The 23177-nt window shown below is 38.6% G+C and overlaps 1 protein-coding gene across 1 annotated transcript; it reads left to right on the forward strand.

Moving 5' to 3' along the window:
- Positions 1 to 41: 41 nt before the first annotated feature.
- Positions 42 to 21986, forward strand: LOC131328988 (disease resistance protein RPV1-like). Its single transcript, XM_058361991.1, has 6 exons — positions 42 to 192; positions 286 to 2709; positions 4655 to 5756; positions 5865 to 6302; positions 20114 to 21088; positions 21185 to 21986. The coding sequence occupies exons 2-6, from the start codon at positions 2183 to 2185 to the stop codon at positions 21578 to 21580; spliced, it is 3438 nt and encodes a 1145-aa protein (XP_058217974.1). The 5' UTR covers positions 42 to 192; positions 286 to 2182; the 3' UTR covers positions 21581 to 21986.
- The last annotated feature ends 1191 nt before the right edge of the window (positions 21987 to 23177 follow it).

Here is a 23177-nt window from a genome sequence, read left to right on the forward strand (position 1 = left end):
GGTGAATCTAAACTTCTGCAGCTCGGTCATGTACAAATAAGTGGGAGTTATGAAAACTTTCCTGAAAAAATAAGATGGCTATGTTGGCAAGGCTTCCCATTTAAATCCATGCCGAGGTACTTTCCCTTGGAGGCCCTGGTAGCTCTTGAGATGCCTTATAGCAGCTTGAAGCATTTTCCGGCCAGAACTAAGGTACGTTGCATTGTCATTTTTCTCTCATCTTATTGTGCAGGGAAATTGGTTGAATTAGCATTACAATCTGACATTTTCTTTACTTGTTGTCAGTTTCTCAAGTTTCTGAAAATCCTTAACCTGAGTCACTCCCGTAGCTTTGCCAAAACTCCTGACTTCATAGTACTCCCCAATCTTGAAAGACTGATACTTGAAGATTGTACAAGGTTGGTCGAGATTCATGAATCCGTTGGACACTTGGGGAGACTTATTTTGTTAAATTTAAAAGATTGCAGCAATCTGAGAAAGCTTCCAAGAAGCATTGGTAGGCTTAAATCTTTAGAAACACTTGACATCTCTGGTTGCTCAAATCTTGAAAATTTGCCAACTGAGATGGGGTATATGGATTCTCTAACAGTGCTACGAGCCAAAAATGTTACTGGCATAACTCTATCACCCGCCATAATTCGGAATGTCAAAGCCTGGTATTCATTCCTTTGGGTTTTGCCATTGAAGGCGAAAAGCAATCCTGAAACTTCATGGGCATCTTCTTTACCTCGGTCCTTAGTTAAACTAAGTCTTGTGTTCTGCAATCTATCAGACAGTGCTTTCCCTAGAGATATGGGCAACCTATCTTCATTGCGGGAATTAAACCTGAGCAATAATCCTATTACTTCCCTCCCAGATTGGATCAGAGGTATTACTGGGCTGGAAATCCTTTGCGTAAACTGGTGCGCAAGGCTCCGGTCACTTGTTGTGCTGGTAGGATGTATTAGATTTGTCACTCTGGCATTGCAGTTCGTTGGAGAAGATAACACTTCTATCACCTACATTCAAAAAATTGTGGCCACCCCGAGTACACGGATTGTTGACATTTCTATCTCCCTTAACGAGGACGGATTTCTATGGTGGGAGTGGCAACCTGCTAGAGTTTTCCGGTAGATTCAAGTTGGAACCCATAGGAGATGTTGATAAAGAGATAATAGATAATTTGGGCTTGTTCGAGTTGGGATCAATGCAAAACCTAAATGGGAAGCTTTCTCTACAGGTCCCCTCGACCTCTCTCTCTCTCTCTCTCTGGAAACTTAGGCCTTTTTCTGACACAGGGATGTCATGAAGAACATGTGTTCTCCACTTATCTTCCGGGGTGCAAGGTTCCAGGGCGGTTCAATCTATAATAAAGGAACTTCATTTTGTTTTACTGCGCCACATCATAATTTCAGAATGCGATGCTTGAGTTTGTGCATTCTGTCTGCACTTTCTTGTGATTATAATCGAATACATGAGCGTTGTCTTTACTTGAATACTATAATCACTTTCTTGTGATTATAATCAATATGATTCAGTTAAGCTTTTGGAAGTTTGAAAATCAGGTGGAAGGTGGTGATGTAATGGATATTTCCGTCTTTAAAATAGAAGGATTTCAGGCGAAGGAGGTAGGAGTCTGCCTTGTGTATGACGTGGAGAAAATAGTTTTACTGGTCTCTACTTTTTTTCCATTCTGTTGTGTAGCACAATTAGTATAAATCTTGCCATGCATCTTGTTTCGTACATACATATATGGGGGTTACTCAATGATTTTGTTGGATGTTTGCCTGTCACCGGGCCAAGCAAGGCAATGCATGGCAGGACTCTATCGAGCAAAAACTAGGTTTCCGTTTGCCTTCAATTGCTCGTGCTTTCACGTCCCGTTGGTAATGCTCGAAAAAAAGACTGAAAATGGCATGCTCTTTTAACTGGTCTAGCCAAGGCATGGCAAACCGATTGTGTCTTCTGAGCTAAACTTTTGTACTGTGTAAGATATTTGTTTGTATAAAGGGAATCTCTTGAAAGAATGCTTATTTGGTGGGTGGGGTGTCACAACCAACCTCACTTTCCTGCCTGCTCATGTTGACTTAATATTTTTAGCACTGAAAGTGACATGTTCAATTTATACCAATGGTGCCTTGAGTTATACAAATAATTGATATCTTGGTCCTAGAATCCATTTCTCTCTCTTGAGTTTCGTTCAATGGCTGCCATAACATCCCAAGAAGCCTCTTCTTCAACTTCACCTTGTAGTTATGATGTGTTTTTGAGCTTCCGAGGGGAAGACACTCGGAAGTCTTTCACTGACCACCTCTACACGGCATTGGACCATGCTGGATTTCGCACCTTCAGAGATGATGATGGGATTGAGAGGGGAGAAAAGATCAAGTCAGAACTGCAAAAAGCAATTAGAGAGTCGAGGATGTCAATAGTTGTCTTGTCAAAGAACTATGCATCTTCAAGTTGGTGCCTTGATGAGCTTGTGATGATCCTCAAATGCAGGAGTACCTCTGGACATGTAGTTCTTCCTGTTTTCTATGACGTGGATCCATCCCAAGTGAGGAAGCAAATGGGAAGTTTCGAAGAAGCATTTACACGACATGAAGGGAAAGTTGAAGCAGAAAGTGGTGAAAGGAGCAAGGAATGGATGAACAAGGTAGAAGAATGGAGGGCCGCGCTAAGAGAAGTTGCTGATTTAGCTGGGATGAACTTACAAAATAGAGCTGACGGGTAATTTCCTTCCAAGTCCTTTTTCCTAATTACTAGTCCAGGATATGTTTTGTGAGTTTTGGATGATATTGAATCATGCCAGGACCTTTTTTTTAATTGAAGTTTCCCATTTTTTGAGAGGGAGATTGTTAGACTTGTACCACATGCCTCATATATTTAAGCAACTCAACCTTGGTTAATATATTCATAGTGGTCAAATCGAGAATCGAAATGGTTATTTTTTGAATTGTGAATCTAATCGAACCGTGAATCGCTCTAATTCGGTCATGACTTCTGTAATGCATAGAAACCTATGCTTATTGATTATGGTAAGTTGGTAACAACAATATATTCTACAAATGAAAGATTTGGGCCTAAATCAATAAAAACCTTCTTCTAAATGATGATTTGATAATAACGTGGAGTATTAGATAAGCTGCTTCTATTGCAACTACCAAGAGATGATGATTCGTAAATCCTACTTATGGTTCTTTTTGTGCAAAAGAGTTATAAGCACAAAACAAACCCTTAGAAGGTCTATAAGGCTATTATATCCCCTATATCTTCTTCATTTTCGATTCACTCTCGTAATAAATCTCCTTTTTTTATTATCTATCCATATAACATAGACAAAAGATGACATATAACAATACTAAAGACCTTAAAAAATAGTTTGAAACCTTTTCAAACAACAAAAGGATCAAAACAAGGGTAAAAAATAAATTTCGAAAATTTTAAGTGAATCGAACGATTCACCAATTCACTGACGATTCAGAGCTATTTTCGATTCAGGCAACCTATTCGTATCGATTACCCACCGAATCGTATGATTCTGACAACTATGAATATATTCTAGAGGTTATTCCACCTATTGCCAATTAGTTTTAGGTTGAAACCCTCCAAGAAATCTAACTTGAAATTAGAGTTAGGTCTTGGGTGGCCACACCTCTCGTGCGAAAGTCTTTGTCATCTCTGTTGCCCGAGTCAATCGTTAGCACCTAGTCTCCTGGTCTGTGACCTCCACGTGGGCCTGCACATGAGGAGGAGTGTTAGACTTTGTCACACATGTCTCGTTTAAGCCACTCAAGCTTGGTTAATATATTTTAGGGTTTACTCCACCTATTGCTAATTGGTTTTAAGTTGAAACACTTTAAGAAATCTAACAGAGATTTCATAAGCAAATGATATCCACAAGATTTTCTGGATGAAATTGTTTCATGCCAGTGCCTTTTGGGTTGAAGTTTTTCATTTTTGAGACGGAGGTTTTATATGAATATGATATCCATGGGATTTGCTTGGTGTATTGGTTTCATGCCAGGACCTTTTCAGTTGGAGTAAACTTTTTTTTTTTTTATAAATCTCCATTTTATCATTGTTGAGATGGAGGTTTTATAAGCAAACAAAATTCCCCGACGACATTTTTATTCCTTTTGATGTGAAGCTATGTGATTATCGCCCTCCGTCTTTTGTACTAATTAGATCATATATGCTACCATTTGTAGTTTCAAAACTACACTTAGAAAGTCTGCTAGAGGTTTTCTCATCTCTTAACAAACTGGACTACATTGGAAAAATTGTGAAAGCTCGAGCATTGTGAGGATCACGTTGGAGTCTGAGAGCAAAGCTGCAGAAGCTATCTTTTCGTTTATGTTTAAGATTCTCCCATTTCAAGCTATTTGAAATTGTTATGCTTAGTAGATTAATTTCCAATCACAGGAATTGTACAGAAACTTGGTCTTTCTTGACAAATAACAAAAATAGGAAAGCAGATTAATAGGAGAAAGAGTTTTGTTTTGTGAACCAATTACTGTCTAACACATTTGTTCGAATGTAGAACTCTTAGTTTTTCAACAATGACGATAACAGAATAGTTTTATTCTGTATTGTTTGAGAATTTGCGATCTACTTCAAGTCTGGGTTACCGTTCTTATTGTGCTAATTTTTTCATCTCGATCGCAATCATTAGGCATGAGTCGAGGTTTATCCAGAAAGTTATCAAAGAAGTTGGAGACAAAATAAGTCACAAAATCTTGGACATCGGCCCCTATGCGATCGGAATACATTCTCGTGCAAGAGAGATTCAGTTTTGGTTAGAAGATGAATCAGCTGATGTTGGTATAGCTGCAATTTGTGGGATGGGTGGAATAGGGAAGACTACTATCGCCAAGTTCCTGTATAATTTGAATTTCTCAAGATTTCAAGGTAGTAGTTTCCTGGCGAATGTGAGAGAAATTTCGAAACAACAAGATGGTTTACTTTGTTTACAAAGACAGCTTGTTTCAGATATTTTAAAGGGAAGGAAGGAGAAGATATCCAACGTGGATGAAGGTATTGTCAAGATTAAAGATGCCTTGCATTTCAAAAGGGTTCTTGTGATTCTTGACGATGTTGACAAGTTAGAACAGTTATATGCAGTGCTTGGAATGCGTGATTGGCTTTTTCCAGGGAGTAAAATTATCATAACCATTCGGAATGAGCACTTGGTAAGAGCTCATGAAGGCTGCAAGGTGCACAGGATAATAGAATTGGATTATGATGAGTCCCTTGAGCTCTTCAGTTTGCATGCCTTTGGACAAAACCATCCCATTGATGACTATGCGGACACCTCAAAGTTGGTGGTCCAACATTGTGGAGGGCTTCCATTGGCTATTAAAGTTTTGGGGTCTTCTCTATTTGGAAAAAGCATCGGAGTATGGAAAAGCCAGTTAGAAAAGTTGAAAGCAATCCCTGATAGCGAAATCTTTGAAAAACTCAAAATAAGCTATGATTCCTTACAAGACGATCACGACAAAAGTTTATTCCTCCATCTTGCTTGTTTCTTTATTGGGAGCGATAAGGACTGTACAATTACAATCATGGATGGATGTGAATTTTACACAGTGGTAGGGATTCAAAATCTCACTGACAGATGTCTAGTAACAATTGATGGATCCAACAAGGTGGTGATGCATCATTTGCTTCAAGAAATGGGAAGAGAAATAGTCCGGCAAGAATCACCCAATGAGCCAGGAGAACGTAGCAGATTGTGTAGTCATAAAGATTCATTTGATGTTTTAAGACATAATACTGTAAGAATTTTGGGTGCTTCTCATGTACTTTTGTAGTTGTAATTATAAGTGTTGCTATGCTATTTACTTATCAATGTTTGCAAACCCCTCACCCCATTTTTTTGCCAGGGCACGAGAAAAATTGAAGGCCTCATTCTTGATATGAGTTTATTGAAGGAAGATAAATCTGCCAAGACAGTGTTTGGTGTCAATAGAAAACGCAGTTTGGAAGAATTCTTGGACAAGTCATTATTGTCAAATGTAGGGAAGTCGCTTAAGAGATATCGTTTGGGCATCTTCTCCCAGAACTCGCTTGGCATTGCTCCGGCAAATTCAAATCAAATAGCTTTGGAAACTAAAGCATTTGCAAAAATGGAGAATCTAAAACTTCTGAAGCTCGGTCATGTACAAATAAGCGGAAGTTATGAAAACTTTCCAAAAAAAATAAGATGGCTGTGTTGGCATGGCTTCCCATTTGAATCCATAACGAAGTATTTCCCCTTGGAGGCCCTGGTAGCTCTTGAGATGCCTTATAGCAACTTGAAGCATTTTTTGGCCGGAACTAAGGTACATTGCATTGTCATTTTTCTCTCGTCTTATTGTGCCAGGGAAATGGACAGAAGCATTAAAATCTGATATTTTCTTTTCGTGTTTGTCAGTTTCTCGATTTACTAAAAATCCTTAATCTCAATCACTCCCATAGCCTTGCAAGAACTCCCGACTTCATAGTTCTTCCCAATCTTGAAAAACTGATACTTAAAGATTGTACAAGGTTGGTCGAGATTCACGAATTCATTGGACGCTTGGCCAGACTTCTATAATGCATAGAAACTGTCACGACCCAAAACGGACCCTAGAAGTCGTGACCGGCCAAGCGGGTGTTAAGCCGCCGAAGGCCGGTCACGACTTCTAGGGTCGGCTTTGGGTCGTGACAGAAGTGGTATCAGAGCATTAGTTTGCGGATTTTCTTAAAACCCAGAGCTATAGGAGTCGTCTACACAATAGTTTCACTAACTTATGTGTCATTTGTGCTTTATTTGCTCTACCTTTAAGTTAATCTCATGTTTAGAGAATTTTATGGTCAGTGAACGTTATTAAGTGAAATGACCCTTAAGGGATGTCACGCCCTCGATTTTCAACATAAATTAACAATACCATTTGAAATACAAAGTCCTCACAATTGTACGTACAATACCCCAAAATACAATACAGTTTCTGATTCCATAAATTGGTCTACAAATACAATCTTTCAAAGTAGGAATTTCATAACAAAGTCGTTTGTTATACAAGAAAATAATAAGGTACTCTCCGAAATAGCTTTAATCGATAATGTCAGCATGCACTCCAAGTACTCCATGACCATGACCATGACCTGCAATGAACCTGAAATGGTAGGTTGAGCAAACACGTGCCCAGTAGAGAAATCTACACAACTATTATATACGAATGGGATGACAGGTGGAATGAATAATAGAAGTAAGGTACGGTATCTCAAATGATGAAACGAAACACAACTAGTAATTTTCCCAAGGTCGAAGACATAAATGGAGTACCGTGACTACACACCAAAACTCTAATTCAACCACGAGGACTTACTATCTATATGATTTTCTCATGATTGCCACTGTCCCTCATACTACTTCGAATCACCAATCCGATATCTTGACTTATGAAACTATCGTAATCAAAGAATCGCAACACCAATGTCTTTCGTATCACTTACACTTTCACAATGATAGCCCATTTCCATTCACATCGTGTCACAATTTTCTCATCATTCTGTATCATGAGCAAAGCTCCTGCCGGGCCAATTAAGAAATCCCGATACTCCCCACTAGTTCCGTCGTCACTGATGGAGCTAATTCAAGTCACACATCAAAGGTCACCATACCACAATTCCTTTGATACACTTTACAATTTAGCCATTCATCTCAGTCACATATAATGAATTCACAACGAAAACTTATTCACACAGAAGTAGTACAGATAATTTCATCTCAATCAACTCGCAATCGTTACGTTAGTAGTTTCTCATCACCATACAAGCATTCACACATCAAAAGATAAACTCTCACAACGAGTTCATAGATTTCCACCTTGCAACTCGCAAAATCGTATAAGTTACACAAGAGGTGTACCACATATCAAACACAAGAAAATGTCTCATGTATCCATGCCTAGCATTGTTTAACTCAAAGAAGTGTTCTAAGTGTTCGTTTTTCACTTCGCATGTCATCACATTCAACCTTCGGCCACCTATACTCCTTATATTCTCTAAACCCTCGTTTCGGTGTCAAACGACTCATACGGAACCCAATGACCACTACCAAGCGTTAAGTATACCACTAATCTCGTCAAACCATTCAACTAGTACTCAGGGGAACCTAAGAACAACCATGTTTCACCCAAACGATTCTAAGGAAAAAGGATTTCCCAACGTATACGAACATATCTATCTTATTTTGGCTGCCAAATCTTATCGGTTAAGAATTGGAAGATGAGACCACCACCATTGGAAAGTACATTTCCGGTACATGAATTTCGATATAAAATTTGCCCAAAACAGAGTTCGGATGAAAAAGTTATGCCCGTTCGAAGTTTTGCCAAAATGCTGAATTTTTCATTTCCTACCGGTAAGGCACAATTTCCTACCGGTAGGAGACCACGATTTCACGAAAAAGACATTACTGGACAGCTTTTCTACCGGTAGGACCTGGGTTTTCAGTGCACAATTTTCAGACTCCACTAGAACATTTCTAACAACGAAAACAACGATCTAAGGCACGATTCAAACACCAAATCAACACATACACACATAATAGAAATGAGAAATCCCTACCTCAAGGGTTTTGAGTAAAACCCAACCCTTTGACCCAGTCAACCGTAGCTCCACAAGGTCCGATCATGATTTTTCTTGGATATTCGGAAAGCCCGTACTCCCAATAGCAACTTTAATACTCGGGCTTTGTCCGGAATCTCACCCTAGGTGAATGAAATCGAAGAGAGAAGAGAGGAGAGAAAGTTTCGGAGGAGAGGAGAGAGTTTGGCCGAGAGAGTGAGAAAAAGAGAAATGGGAGAAAGTAGTCTCCTGGGGAAATTATTGGCATGGGGAGTGATCCCATGCTCCCACCCCACACACACACACGTGCACCTCTCGCACAATTACTCTTATATCCTCCCACGAACACGTCACACCGAATATCCGAACCGTCTATTTCAACGGGCCGTACATTAACAAAGGAGAAAAAAAAATACAGCCTAAAATAAAATAAAATAAATCACGGGTCTCTACAAGGGAGGTGTTGCATATGATTCACTCGATAATGGCAAATTCTGACTGATCTTTGGAAATGTAAGTTACTCTATGATGCTAACTAACTTGTAGATGGAGAGCCGACCAAAATAAAAAAACCTAGAATCCTTTTGACACTATGCCTTGATTCGCCAATGATCCCAGACTTGGCTACATATGCTGAAGAAGGCTCTTGTGAATATGGATGATGTGAACCATTAAAAAGTAATCATAACTTACATAGAAAGGAAGGAATAGACTGCGGATAATTATAAGGCGTGGGTCTTAGAAAACAGTCAGAGTTAAGATGTTATTTTATATCCAACACAAGATATGAGATAGAACACTAAACTATTACGTGGGCCGAAGTTTGAAACTAATTAGAGTGCGCAACAGAAGCGTAGCTATTGAGTGTACCTCTCCCAAGAATCTAGAGCTGCAAGATCACACTCATTATAGATGAAGCCTATTCGCTTTGCTCATTGTGTCAACTGTCAACATTATTAGTAATTCCTCTTGACATAAGATATTGTTGTTCAATCTTTTTGATGACATACAATATTTATCTCGATTGATGAGTCTCATTTGTTTCATTGGCTTCACCTCCTCCTTTGAGTCCTTGTGATCAAACATGAATTTGGTGGGCACATTTTGAATTAGCATTGCCTATTTCTTAGCATCATTTTCTCTGTCGATTATTTATTTATTTATTATTATTGAACAGGGACCAAATGACTCTGGATCGTATTCTTTGCCTCTACCTTTTTGAAAATAATTGTCTCTAATATTGTCCTTCCTTCCGAAATGAAATAAGAGCATTGTCCCATCAATCCTTTGAACTCTAATAATTGTTCGTAGCTCTCACATTGCAAGATGAAAGCTATTACTCTCTGATTGTCCTATACAGTCCTTGAGCACTGTTTATGTTCTTCATATTATAGGTATGCCTTTATCAGATGACTAATTTTAGATATTTGGTTTGAAAGGCGTTCGGCCGACGCAATTTCATGAAAAATATCTAGACTGGTCACTGAATTCTCTACAATACTATTTCCGATTTCCTTTGGGACTCTATTGTGAAACTTTGAATCTATTGCTTCATGCGATATTCTTTTGAAGTCTATATATGGTGAAATTTTTATTCTATTAGTCCTTGTGGTCTTCTTTTGAGCCTTTGTACAATTTTGTTTCGTTAGCTTCTTATGAATTCTAATGGTGAAATCTCAGAAATTCTTTTGTTCTGCCCTCATCATATATTCTAAGATGTGCATATGAGTACCTTGATTAATTCCTAGACTCTTTGCAATTCTCTTTTCAGCTCCTTTCAAGCTCTTTTGTGAACCTAATTTCTTTTGGCTTATGTGGGTTCAATGTATGTACAAAATCAGAAATTGATCATGCTTTTCTTCCATGTCCCTCGCTTCTGAACCCTATTCGTGTTCTAACAAAGTCCAAGTGCAAATCCAAAGTAAGAAATTTCAAATATCTTCTCTGTTGTCATTGAACTCCCTTTAACTTACCCATGTCCGCCATGAATACCCTCTTTCTCCTTGAATTCTCAACTTTTATGAAAATCAATGCTTGATTCATCGATTTCTTAAACGTTCCAAATGAGTGATAGAGGGGAAAATTGGTAGAATGCAGGAAAGGCTGAGGCTCTTGTTAACAATGGCGATAGGAGTCCTGTATTTTTCTCTACTCGCTAGATACAAATAGAAGTTCCAAGACTTCTCTCAAAGGACAAGTTGCTATGGAAGATGAAAAAGAAAAGGGGAAAGCTTTGGATGCACACATATGAAAAGGACTCTTAAAGCTAAAGCAAGGAGATGCGACGGCGCCAATTCTTACTCTTCCAGATGGGACAGAAGCACAATGATGACAAGCCATGACAAAGCATAGGAAAAACACTGATGGAGAATAAGAAAGTGATGACCTAGATGTGATGATAGTTCAAGCCACAATAGAAAAAAAATAAAAATTCCTCGCATTAAGTATTAGAAGTAACTATTTGCTTAAAAGACTAACTACCATCTACATCAACTTTTTGAACTCTATGTCCAAGAAATTGTACGAATATTGATATCTAAAATTTGAGTTTAGATACGAAATTTTTTTTTTCATCACTTTTGAGTAAATGATTCTACTTCTAGAAGACATGATCGATGCAAGTTCATTCGAGAATTTTCAAGTCAAGGCAACATCTAATATCAGCGGAATTTGTCTACATCATATAAGCCACACGTCCTTCACAGGTTTATACGTAGAGTGTTGCAGGGATCTTGATAGGCCTCATGAAGAGCAATGATAGGAAGGGGTAGCGTACAAGGAACAAGTCGAGTGAATTTCAGAACGATGTGTACCAAACGTGACAAAAGTGTTTAACTAGCCGCTGCATAAGATACAAGAGAGCTGATTAAGCAAAACACAACTGAGGAAAAAAAAGACGCTACTCAAGCTTTGCAAAGACGCATTGTTTTTCACTTATTATCAGCCATATTCAAGTTTGGAGGACCAAACTTTTTAAGGTGGGTAGAAATGTAAAATCCTGACTTTTGTAATTTTAGTCGTGTGGTCCGAATAGTAACTGACACTTTAATTTAATTCGAATAGTAAGGCAGGCTAAGTGAAGTGTATCGTGGTATAAAAAAAATGTGTGAATTTCAATTTATTTCATAAAAACTATGGGACAATTGAGTTACATCTGATACACGGTACGAGTTATTCTATGTTAGGATTTTTCCTTGAAAATCGAACACCGCTACGATGATCCTCATATTTTTATTTGTTTATGTTGAAATTATGAGAATTTTTGGAGACCGGAATTTGTATGCGAACGGACCAGAATAGCGACGATCGGACGCGAAGCGCGATGTGGTGCGACGTGGTGCTTTGTGGTGACATGTGGCCTGCGTGGGTGAAATGGGTCCTTGTTCAACTTTTGAATCCACCGAATTATATATACTCATGTATAAGGATATTATATTAGTTAATTACTCTTAGCAAAGTTACAAGTTTGACCATAGAAATATACTCACGTACCCCTGCTTTCTTCCACCGTTTACAGAGAGAGAGAGAGAGCGCGCAAAGGAGAAGGAGGCGGCCATATATTTTTTCTCCTTAAAGGTCTGGTCCAGCCATGGTCGTCGCTGTTCAACATCAATTTCTTTTCGGAAGTCAAGGAAACTTTATCGGTAAATTTGAATCCTTCTATCCTTCATCGTTCTTGATCCCTACTCCTAATTTTTGAGCCCTACACCATAAAACCCATTTTATAATCTCAAAGGATACTTATTTTGACAAAGGATCAGATTGCTTGTTGAGTCCTAGGTCCCATTCCCTCAATTTATCCCTACATATTCCAGAATTTTCAGACGAACTCACAGGAGTAACTATTTTTGACGATTTCTTCATTGTTAGAGTATTAAATGGATAAATATTTCATTAGGGTCCATTTGGAATTTCAATCTGTGAAAAATGTTGAGAATTGGGTTTTTGTGGGAAATTTGAAAACTAATTGTTATTGGTCCTACAAGGGTGTCCTAATTTAGACTAATTACTTAGCCATATTTTCGGGTTAGTGATAATCAGTGTGCTTCTACTTAGGTATCAATTCAATGGAGTAGTTTGCACGCGTGATGAGCTAGACGCTACTTTTTGGTGAGTTGCGCATACCTTAGTTACATGTATTTTCTAAAATTTTGGAATGAGATGACATTGCTTGATTTTGCTGGAAAATATGGAATTTGAACTTCCTACTTGGTTTAATTGATGTTAATGCATGCGATGACTGGTTTATAAATCTTTTGAGTTTAAGTAAAATTAGACCATGGCAATATGTTTTGGAAACTTGAATTTTACTGGTTGCTAGTACATGCTTGTGATAATATGATTCATTCGAACGGTGTCCGGAGCGCTAAGGGACGGGTGCTTAGCCTCCGAACCTCGCCTTCCAATAAGGTTGAAACACCCCAAGCGTAGGGCTAGGTCGTCGATAGCATAATATCCGGAAGTCCGGGATCGTACCCACAGAGAATCGAAATATAGCTAGTTTGGATTGTAGGTTTATATGGTAGAGTGCGGCGTTCAAGACAGCCAACTTGATTTTGCTTAGAAACGGTGAAAATTAAGGAAAAGACTAGAAATGAGCTTAATTAACTTAAAAGAGGCAAGTCTAGGGATCGTCCATCCCTTGACAAAGGCCACTACCGGTTCTCGATTATAACTCAAGCGAGAGTCACGACCGCGTGCTCACGCCCGGAAGATTTAACTTTAATGACTACGTTTATCAAAAGATGTGATTAAACGGAACTAACAAACCTATTTTTGCTAATGTATCTAACACGTAGGAGGCCACGAGCCCTCAAAATGTCGCTTGCCAAGACCGCTTGACTAAACTTCATACCAAGGAGTTAACACCCCTCGCTTAGACCAAAATGGCTAGGTTAACCTAATTCCGAAAATCATAATTTTAAGCCCGAATGTTCGAGAACCAAATAACAACCTAAGTCATTGGGAAAGATTAGCCCAAGACTTAGCCAAAAGACTACTCAAACATATTGAAAAGACTAGAAAACATGCTTAAGAAAGGAAACATGATTAACCGATAAAAACGGAAATAAACTTGATTTATGCAAAGATCCGAAGCGTAGCTACAACATTAATAAACGAGAAATTAACATAAGACAAATACTTACTTGAGTTCTTGAAGGAAATTACTAGAAAAGCTTGAAGAACATTAATGGAGTCCTCTAGGAAAAAATAAAGACTTAGGCCTAAATCTAACTAAAATGGCCCTCCTTCCATATATGGCATATAAGCCTATTTATAGGGCCCTAAAGTTAAGTTACAAAGGACTAAAAAGTCCCCAAAATATCCCAAAAACATTCCATAAGTGGAAACTTTCCATAAATGAAAGGTTGAAAAAGTAGCAAAAACGTGGATATTTCTCCAGTATGAACCGGTACTGGGATTTGCCCAGTACCGGTACAAGGCCTTCAATAATGCTGAAAAACACCAACTCTGGACTTTATGAACCGGTACTGGGAATTGGCCAGTACCGGTTCATGCTTGACAGATTTTTTGAGCAACTTCGCGGACTCGCTCCGGACACTCCCGAACTCGGATTTAGGCGTTCTTTGAACCGTTGGAAAGCTCGTTGAGTCTACTTTCTAACCCAAGTGGTTTGGATCAAAAGTAATTTGTACATCAAAAGTTATGACAATTCTACCCTCAGCACGTCGGAAGATGAGTAGCTTTAGTAAAATCCTCACTTCTTCTTCAATTCCCTTGACTCTTGGGCGACCCGAGCAACCTCCAAACCATCTCTCGAGCACCACAATGGGGTGGCACATAGCCTTGAGTACTTGGTTGCACCCGGAGCATTCCTTGGCGATTAAACGCACCTTATTTATACGAATTACCTGAAAAACACAAAAACCTACCTTACGTGCAATATCACTATAAAAGCTAAATAAACGCAAAATAAAACAAAGCAAAACGAGACTAGTCGCACCAAATATCTACAATATTGGGTGCTCATCAACGGGTAAAGATACTAGTGGCATGAAGTAATAAGGTAGGAGATGCAACCAGGCATCACCGGGTAATGATATCTTACCACTCTTCAATGGGGTCGCTCCCCAACCGACTGGCAAAAATACCGTTGAATGCTATTATCGCTTAAAAGTGCAAATGTTGATAGAGAGATGAAATGAAAAGGGTCCATCTCTTGGACCGAAGAAATGAGCTTACAGACAAAATTGTATTTACTGGATGGTCAACGAAATATTTGAATTATTGCTTGAACTGTTTTATGATGTGGGGTATTTCCATGGTCAAACTTGTAACTTTGTTATACGTTTCTCACCCGAGCTTCGGCATATGAAAACCTTTTTCCAATTTTTCAGGTTAAGGTAGATAGCAAGTTGTGGCTGAAGGAAGTGTTAGAATAACCGTGGATAATTGTGTATTGTCTAATGGTTTGTAACTATTATACTTGTACACTTAGAAGCTCTGAATTATCTTATTTATTTTACGCTTCCGCATACTTGAATTCTATTGTTTAAACTGATGCTGATGTTAGAAATCCCTAAACTAGAATATGAGCAGGCCTTCGGCGGCTTGACACCCGCTTGGCCGGTCACGACTTCTAGGGTCGGTTTTGGGTCGTGACCACTTCTGTCACGACCCAAAACTGACCCTAGAAGTCGTGACCGGCCAAGCGGGTGTTAAGCCGCTTCTAACATCAGCATCAGTTTAAATAGTAGAATTCAAGTATGCGGAAGCGTAGAATACATAAGATAATCCAGAGCTTCTAAGTGTACAAGTATAATAGTTACAAACCATTAGACAATACACAATTCTCCACGGTTATTCTAACACTTCCTTCAGCCACAACTTGCTATCTACCTTAACCTGAAAAATTGGAAAAAGGTTTTCATGTCATGCCCTCGATTTTTAACATAAATAAATAATTCATTTCAATAAAAGATCCTTGCTTAACATAAATATTACCCAAAAGAGTTCCCAAGTTTAAGTAATTACAACTTTGGTACTACGGCCCAAATCAACTTAAATACAAGTACGAACCTATTTAAGATAGTACATACTTTATAATCAAGAGGAATTTAAGTATAATTAGTTACAAATCCATCTTTGTCAAAAAAAAGCTCATGCAAGATGTTTAGTAACTGAAACGAAATTAGCTCCCGAAAGTCTTCATACCCAAGCACACGAATGCATACAGTCTATTGTCCAGCATTTTGTCCTGAAAGAAAGATTAGGTTGAGCTACACTAGCCCAATAGAAAAATCTTTACCGATTCTATATGTAAATATGATGAAATGTGTAGGTGAAAAGAAGACATGAAGTACGGGTCAAACGTTAGATAACAATTGATTTAAGGGCATTCCAACATTCGATATATTCATCATAACGCATGCCTATAGCTCAATGTACCACCAAGTTCACACGATGTTAAATAACTCGAGTAACCGCGACACAACTCACTATCGCCAATCACCTCCATTGGTATTTCCATCCCTTGCATTACCGTATAACACCACGAGGATTTTCGTGTTACCACCCCTTGCGTCACGGTGATCCCTAACAACTCGGGTCACCGCATTACCACCCCTTGCATTACGAGACCGTCTAAGTCGTCATATTACCACCCCTTGCGTTACGAGACTTTCTAAATCAACTCCTGACACAAACAACCATTTCGTTACTCTATATACGAGCTATAACCTTCCCAAGACCACAATCACACATGAAATATGCTACGAGATGCCAACCATATCACAAATATGTCACAAACGTTCATAAACATTCGACCAATCAATAATATGCGAAATAACAAAGTTTTAATCAATTAGACTCTTATCATCTCCTACTAACGGAAGGCCTAAGGATCACGAATAACATCAATTAATCATAGGACATCAATTAGATAAGTAAAAGATGGACTAGAAGGTATCCGAAAGAGTTTAGAAGCGATTGAGAGTTGAAACGATTGAAGGAACACAAAACATCGAAGCTGTCCAGAACAACACGGGGTATTGATACCCCGGAATTAGGTATCAATACCTGGCAAGCTGGAAATTCAGAGAAGGATGGGGTATCGATACCCCATATTTGGGTATCAATACCCCGCTGTTTCGAGGTGATTTTCTGCAGTTTGACAGACATTTAAAGCACCAAAGGGGGACGATCAAAGCACGATTTCTACACCATATCAACATATATACACATAAAAGAGGTAAAGAAGTCCCTACCTTGAGTGAAGAAGAGAAACCCAAGAGATTCGAATGAGCCCTAGCTCCAAACTCCTTAAAATCAACCGAAATCTTCTCCCCGAGCTTCACCCAATACGATACGAGCCCGGGGTTGTGTTCTAGAGGTGAAAGCAAGATGGATCCTTGAGGTTTTGTGTGAGGGAGCTAGAGAGAGAGACACACATGGTAGAGAAAGAGAGAGGTCGGCGTGAGAGAGGGGGAGAGATAAAGATCAAAATGATCTCCTACATCACACACACCCCTTTTTATACTCCTATATCTATATATTACACTCACACTCCTTCAATCACCTATTCTTTCACTTTAATCCTTGATTTAAATAACCACCAAACAAGCCACATTTTCCCAACTTGACATTTAATAAATATTTCAATAATTATAATTATCTAGGTCTGTACATTTCATAAGCCGAAGCTCGGGTGAGAAACATATGCCAAAGTTACAAGTTTGACCATAGAAATACCCCACATCATAAAACAGTTCAAGCAATAATTCAAATATTTCGTTGACCATCCAGTAAATGCAATTTTGTCTGTAAGCTCATTTCTTTGGTCTAAGAGATGGACCCTTTTCATTTCATTTCTCTATCAATTTTTGCACTTTTAAGCGATAATAGCATTCAACGGTATTTTTGCCAGTCGGTTGGGGAGCGACCCCATTGAAGAGTGGTAAGATATCAATAACCCGGTGATGCCTGGCTGCATCTCCTACCTTATTACTTCACGCCACTAGTATCTTTACCAGTCCCCTAGCGCTCGGGACACCATTCGAATGAATCATATTATCACAAGCATGTACTAGCAACCAGTAAAATTCAAGTTTCCAAAACATATTGCCATGGTCTAATTTTACTTAAACTCAAAAGATTTATAAACCAGTCATCGCATGCATTAACATCAATTAAACCAAGTAGGAAGTTCAAATTCTATATTTTCCAGCAAAATCAAGCAATGTCATCTCATTCCAAAATTTCAGAAAATACATGTAACTAAGGTATACGCAACTCACCAAAAAGTAGCGTCTAGCTCATCACGCATGCGAACTACTCCATTGAATTGATACCTAAGTAGAAGCGCACTGATTATCACTAACCCGAAAATATGGCTTAGTAATTAGTCTAAATTAGGACACCCTTGTAGGACCAATAACAATTAGTTTCCAAATTTCCCACAAAAAACCAATTCTCAACATTTTTCACAGATTGAAATTCCAAATGGACCCTAATGAAATATTTATCCATTTAATACTCTAACTATGAAGAAATTGTCAAAAATAGTTACTCCTGTGAGTTTGTGAGTTCGTCTGAAAATTCTAGAATATGTAGGGATAAATTGAGGGAATGGGACCTAGGACTCAACAAGCAATCTAATCCTTTGTCAAAAATAAGTATCCTCTGAGATTATAAAATGGATTTTATGGTGTAGGGCTCAAAAATTAAGAGTAGGGATCAAGAACGATGAAGGATAGGAGGATTCAAATTTACCGATAAAGTTTCCTTGACTTCCGAAAAGAAATTGATGTTGAACAGTGACGGCCATGGCTGGACCAGACCTTAAAGGAGAAAAATATATGGCCGCCTCCTTCTCCTTTGCGCTCTCTCTCTCTCTGTAAACGGTGGAAGAAAACAGGGGTACGTGGGGTGGATATCCTAATTGCTAAGAGTAATTAACTAATATAATATCCTTATACATGAGTATATATAATTCGGTGGATTCAAAAGTTGAGCAAGGACCCATTTCACCCATGCAGGCCACATGTCACCACAAAGCACCACGTCGCGCTTCGCGCCCGATCGTCGCTATTTTGGTCCGTTCGCGTATAAATTCCGGTCTCCAAAAATTCTCATAATTTCAACTTAAACAAATAAAAATTTGAGGATCATCGTAGCGGTGCTCGATTTTCAAGGAAAAATCCTAACATAGAATAACTCGTACCGTCAGATGTAACTCAATTGTCCCATAGTTTTTATGAAATAAATTGAAATTCACACCTTTTTTTTTTATACCACGATACACTTCACTTAGCCTGCCTTACTATTCGAATTAAATTAAAGTGTCAGTTACTATTCGGACCACACGACTAAAATTACAAAAGTCAGGATTTTACAGAAACCTAAGCTTATTGATTATGGTAAGTTGGTAACAACAATATATTCTACAAATGAAAGATTTAGGTCTAAATCAATAAAAACCTTCTTCTAAATGATGATTTGATAATAATGTGGAGGATTAGATAAGCTGCTTCTATTGCAACTACCAAGAGTTGATGATTCATAAATCCTACTTATGGTTCTTTTTGTGCAAAAGAGTTATAAGCACAAAACAAACCCTTAGAAGGTCCATAGGTCTGTTATATTCCTCTATCTTCATCATTTTCATTTCACTCTCGTAATAAATCTCCTTTTCATATTACCAATCCATATCACGTAGACAAAAGATGACATAATACTAAAGACCTTAAAAAAATAGTTTGAAACCTTTTCAAACAACAAAAGAAGCAAAACAAGAGAAAAAAATGAATTTAGGAAATTTCAAGTGAATCGAACAACTCACCGATTCACTTACGATTCACAGCTATTTTGGATTCAGTCAACCTATTTGTATTGATTACCCACCGAATCGTACGATTCTGACAACTATGAATATATTCTAGAGGTTACTCCACCTATTGCCAATTAGTTTTAGATTGGAACCCTCAAGTAAATCTAACATAGAATTAGAGCTAGATCTTGGATGGCCTCACCTCTCGTGGGAAAGTCTTTGTCATATCTGTTACCTGAGTCAATCGTCAACACCTAGTCTCCTAGTCTGTGACCTCAACGTGGGCGCATGAGGGGAGTGTTAAACTTGTCCCACGTGTCTTATTTAAGCCACTCAAGCTTGGATAATATATTCTAGGGGTTACACCACCTATTGCCAATTAGTTTTAGGTTAGAACCTTCCCAAAAATCTAACAGAGATTTCATAAGCAAATGATATCCACAAGATTTTCTGGATGAAATTGTTTAATGCCAGTGCCTTTTGGGTTCAAGTTTTTCATTTTTTAGACCGAGGTTTTATATGAATATCATATCCATGGGATTTGTTGAGTGTAGTGGTTTCATGCCAGGACCTTTTCAGTTGGAGTTAACTGTTTTATTTATTTATTTATAAATCTCAATTTTTTCATTGTTGAGATGGAGGTTTTATAAGCAAACGATATTACATTTTCATTTTTCCCTCGTCTTGCTTTGTAGCTAGGGAAATTGATAGAAGCATTCCAATCTGACATTTTCTTTTCTTGTTTGTCAGTTTCTCGAGTTACTGAAAATCCTTAATCTCAGTCACTCTCATAGTCTTGCTAAAACCCCTAACTTCATAGTACTTCCTAATCTTGAAAGACTGATACTTGAAGATTGTACAAGTTTGGTCGAGATTCATGAATCCGTTGGAGACTTGGCGAGGCTTGTTTTGTTAAATTTAAAAGATTGTTGCAATCTAAGGAAGCTTCCGAGAAGCATTGGTATGCTAGAATCTTTGGGAACACTTGACATCTCTGGTTGCTCAAATCTTGAGAGTTTGCCAAAAGAGATGGGGATTCTGGATTCTCTAACAGTGCTACGGGCCGAAAATGTTACTGGCATAACTCGATCACCCGCTTCAATTCAGAATCTCAAAGCCTGGTATTCATTCATTTGGCTTTCGCCATTGAAGTTGAAAAGAAATCCTGAAATTTCTTGGGCATCTTCTTTACCTCGGTCCTTAGTTAAACTGAATCTTGAGTACTGCAATCTATCAGACGATGCTTTCCCTACAGATCTGGGCAACCTATCCTCGCTGCGGGAATTAAACTTGAGCAATAACCCTATTACTATTCTACCAGATTGCATCAAAGATCTTTCTGCGCTCGAAATCCTTAAAGTAAACTCGTGCACAAGGCTCCGGTCACTTGAAGTGCCACAAGATCTATTAGATTTGCGGTTCTGGAGTTGCAATTCGTTGGAGAAGACAACGCTTCTATCACCTGCATTAAAAAAATTGCCGTTGCTCGGATATTTGGAATTTTTGGATTTTCTATCTCACATAACGAGCACGATACAACGGGGCTATAGCAATGGTTTGAGTCGCAACCTGGTACAGTTTTACAGTCGATACAAGTTGCAACCCATAGCAGATGTTGGTAAAGAGATAATAGATAATTTGGGCTTGTTCCACTTGGGATACATGCGAAACCTAAAAGTTAGACTTGCAGTCCCCTACGCAAACTGGCCGAAGCTTTCTCTACAGGTTCCCCAGCACACAAAGCCCCCACCACCACCGCGCCCCCCTTCTCTCTCTCTCTGTGGATAATTGACTAACTAAATGCCTCTTTTTTTGGCACAGGGATGCCATGAAGAACGTGTTTTGTCCACTTATCTTCCGTGGAGCAAGGTTCCAGGGTGGTTCAATCTTACTAATAAAGGAACTTCATTATCTTTTGCTGCGCCATCTCATGATTCCAGAATCCGAGGCTTGAGTTTTTGCATTGTGTATGCACATTCTTGTGTTCATAATCAAATGGGTGGGTTTTTTTACTTGAATACTGTTATCACTAATACCACCAAGAGATTGATTTGGAGCCAATGCCCACACATATCGGGCATTCCAGAAGCTGATGAGGATATGATTTGGTTAAGCTATTGGAATTTCGAAAATCAGGTGGAAGGTGGTGATGAAATGAATATATCCGTGTTTGCAAGAAAAGGATTTCAGGTGAAAGAGGTAGGAGTCCGCCTTTAGTATAACGCGGAGAAAGCAGAGAAGATTACACAAGAAATTCCATCAGCAAGTGAAGAAGTATCAGAAGAAATCTAAGGTGAAAGTGTTGTTACAGAACTACAAACCTTGATTGTCCTAAGATATTGAGTGGAAGGTGCATGTGTTTGTAAAAAGTTATCGGTAGACTGGTCAAACCTTAGTCTTGTTGATACCCCAACAACTGCGTGTACATAATTCTTTCATCTCTCACATGTCATTGAGAGTGTAACTAGAATAGTGTCAACATTTGCTTAGGCACTTGGTGCATTGGTAGTTACTTGTCAATCAGGGTCTTAGTAAGATTTTAGTTCAGGGAATTGCGTTAGAAGAAAATTTATTGAGTTGGATTTGCGAATTCGGTTAATTTATCTGTGTGGTGGTTTGGTCTGAAATCTAATGAATTTGATAACAGTTTGGCAATCAAACCTTGTGCGTAAGAATCATCACCATCACATGAGGCACAGAACAAAATTGGCAAAAAAGTTGTGCCAATAACCAGTTTAAAATTAAAAGAATGCTTACACGATACCACATTTGAGTCTGATAAGAGAAAAAAAAACTCCATGCCAATATGTCATGATCGCTAAAAATAGGGCTTCTCTTATTTCCTATGCCGAGTGGAATGAAGCTTAGAGTGGTAAAAGGGTATTCCAATAACGCTTCCCAAAAATAAATAACAGCAAGAGGAAATAGTCAATTAACAGCAAGAGGAAATAGTCAGTTAAAGCTACATTTAAGCATGCCCCTTTGCTTATATATCTTTCCTACTGGACTACGACAGCCCGATGCCCATTACCTTTATGTTTTGATAAGAACTACGACAGCGCATTACAAAAGTTCAATTCCTAAACATTTAAGTTACGTCCTTTGAATTGAGCCACTGGCCCTTAGTTTCAAGGCGCTCCTAAAGTGGTACCACTCCCACCTTGGGAACCCCGCTCTTGCGCCCTCTACTAAGGAGCTTGACGGGAGCCCTCTTCCATTGAGATGGGAGCTCGCTCCTAGAGGTGCTGAACTTCGTAGTGCTCAAGCTCGGCTCGTTTACTAAACAAGCCTAAACTTTGTTTACTAAACGAGCAGAGCCAAGCCTTAACAAGCCAAGGCATGAGCTGCTCGCGAGCCTTTATTGGCAGTAGAAATCGCAAGGAGCCTTGAGGCAACTGGTTCACCGTTCATGGTTGGGTCATTTACCGATGAGCTAAATAATTAAGTCATACAAACCATACCTTATATGTTACCCACGGGCCAAAAACAGACTTAAAACTACATTTTGTTTGGTCCGGTAGAAAGGGAGGAGGGAAGCATCAAGAAAAATGTATTTTCAAAATGTAGCACGGAAAGCGATGTTTTGCCTTCTTATGACTGAAAATACAGTTCTATTTGTGCTAGTCTAAACAGAGAGCAACTCCAATTAGCTCAGATAACCTGTAAAGTATAATTTTCTTTTTTTTTATCTACAACCTATGAAGTACGTACCTGATACTGAACATGACATGATACAAATTTAGAGCCTCGAAATTTTGGTAGCCCAGCTTATACGTGGGTTGTTGCCTCATTTTTCTCAATAATGGTTCAGCAT

The sequence above is a fragment of the Rhododendron vialii genome, chromosome 6a (assembly GCF_030253575.1).
Source record: "Rhododendron vialii isolate Sample 1 chromosome 6a, ASM3025357v1".
In the NCBI taxonomy this organism is placed as follows: Eukaryota; Viridiplantae; Streptophyta; class Magnoliopsida; order Ericales; family Ericaceae; genus Rhododendron; species Rhododendron vialii.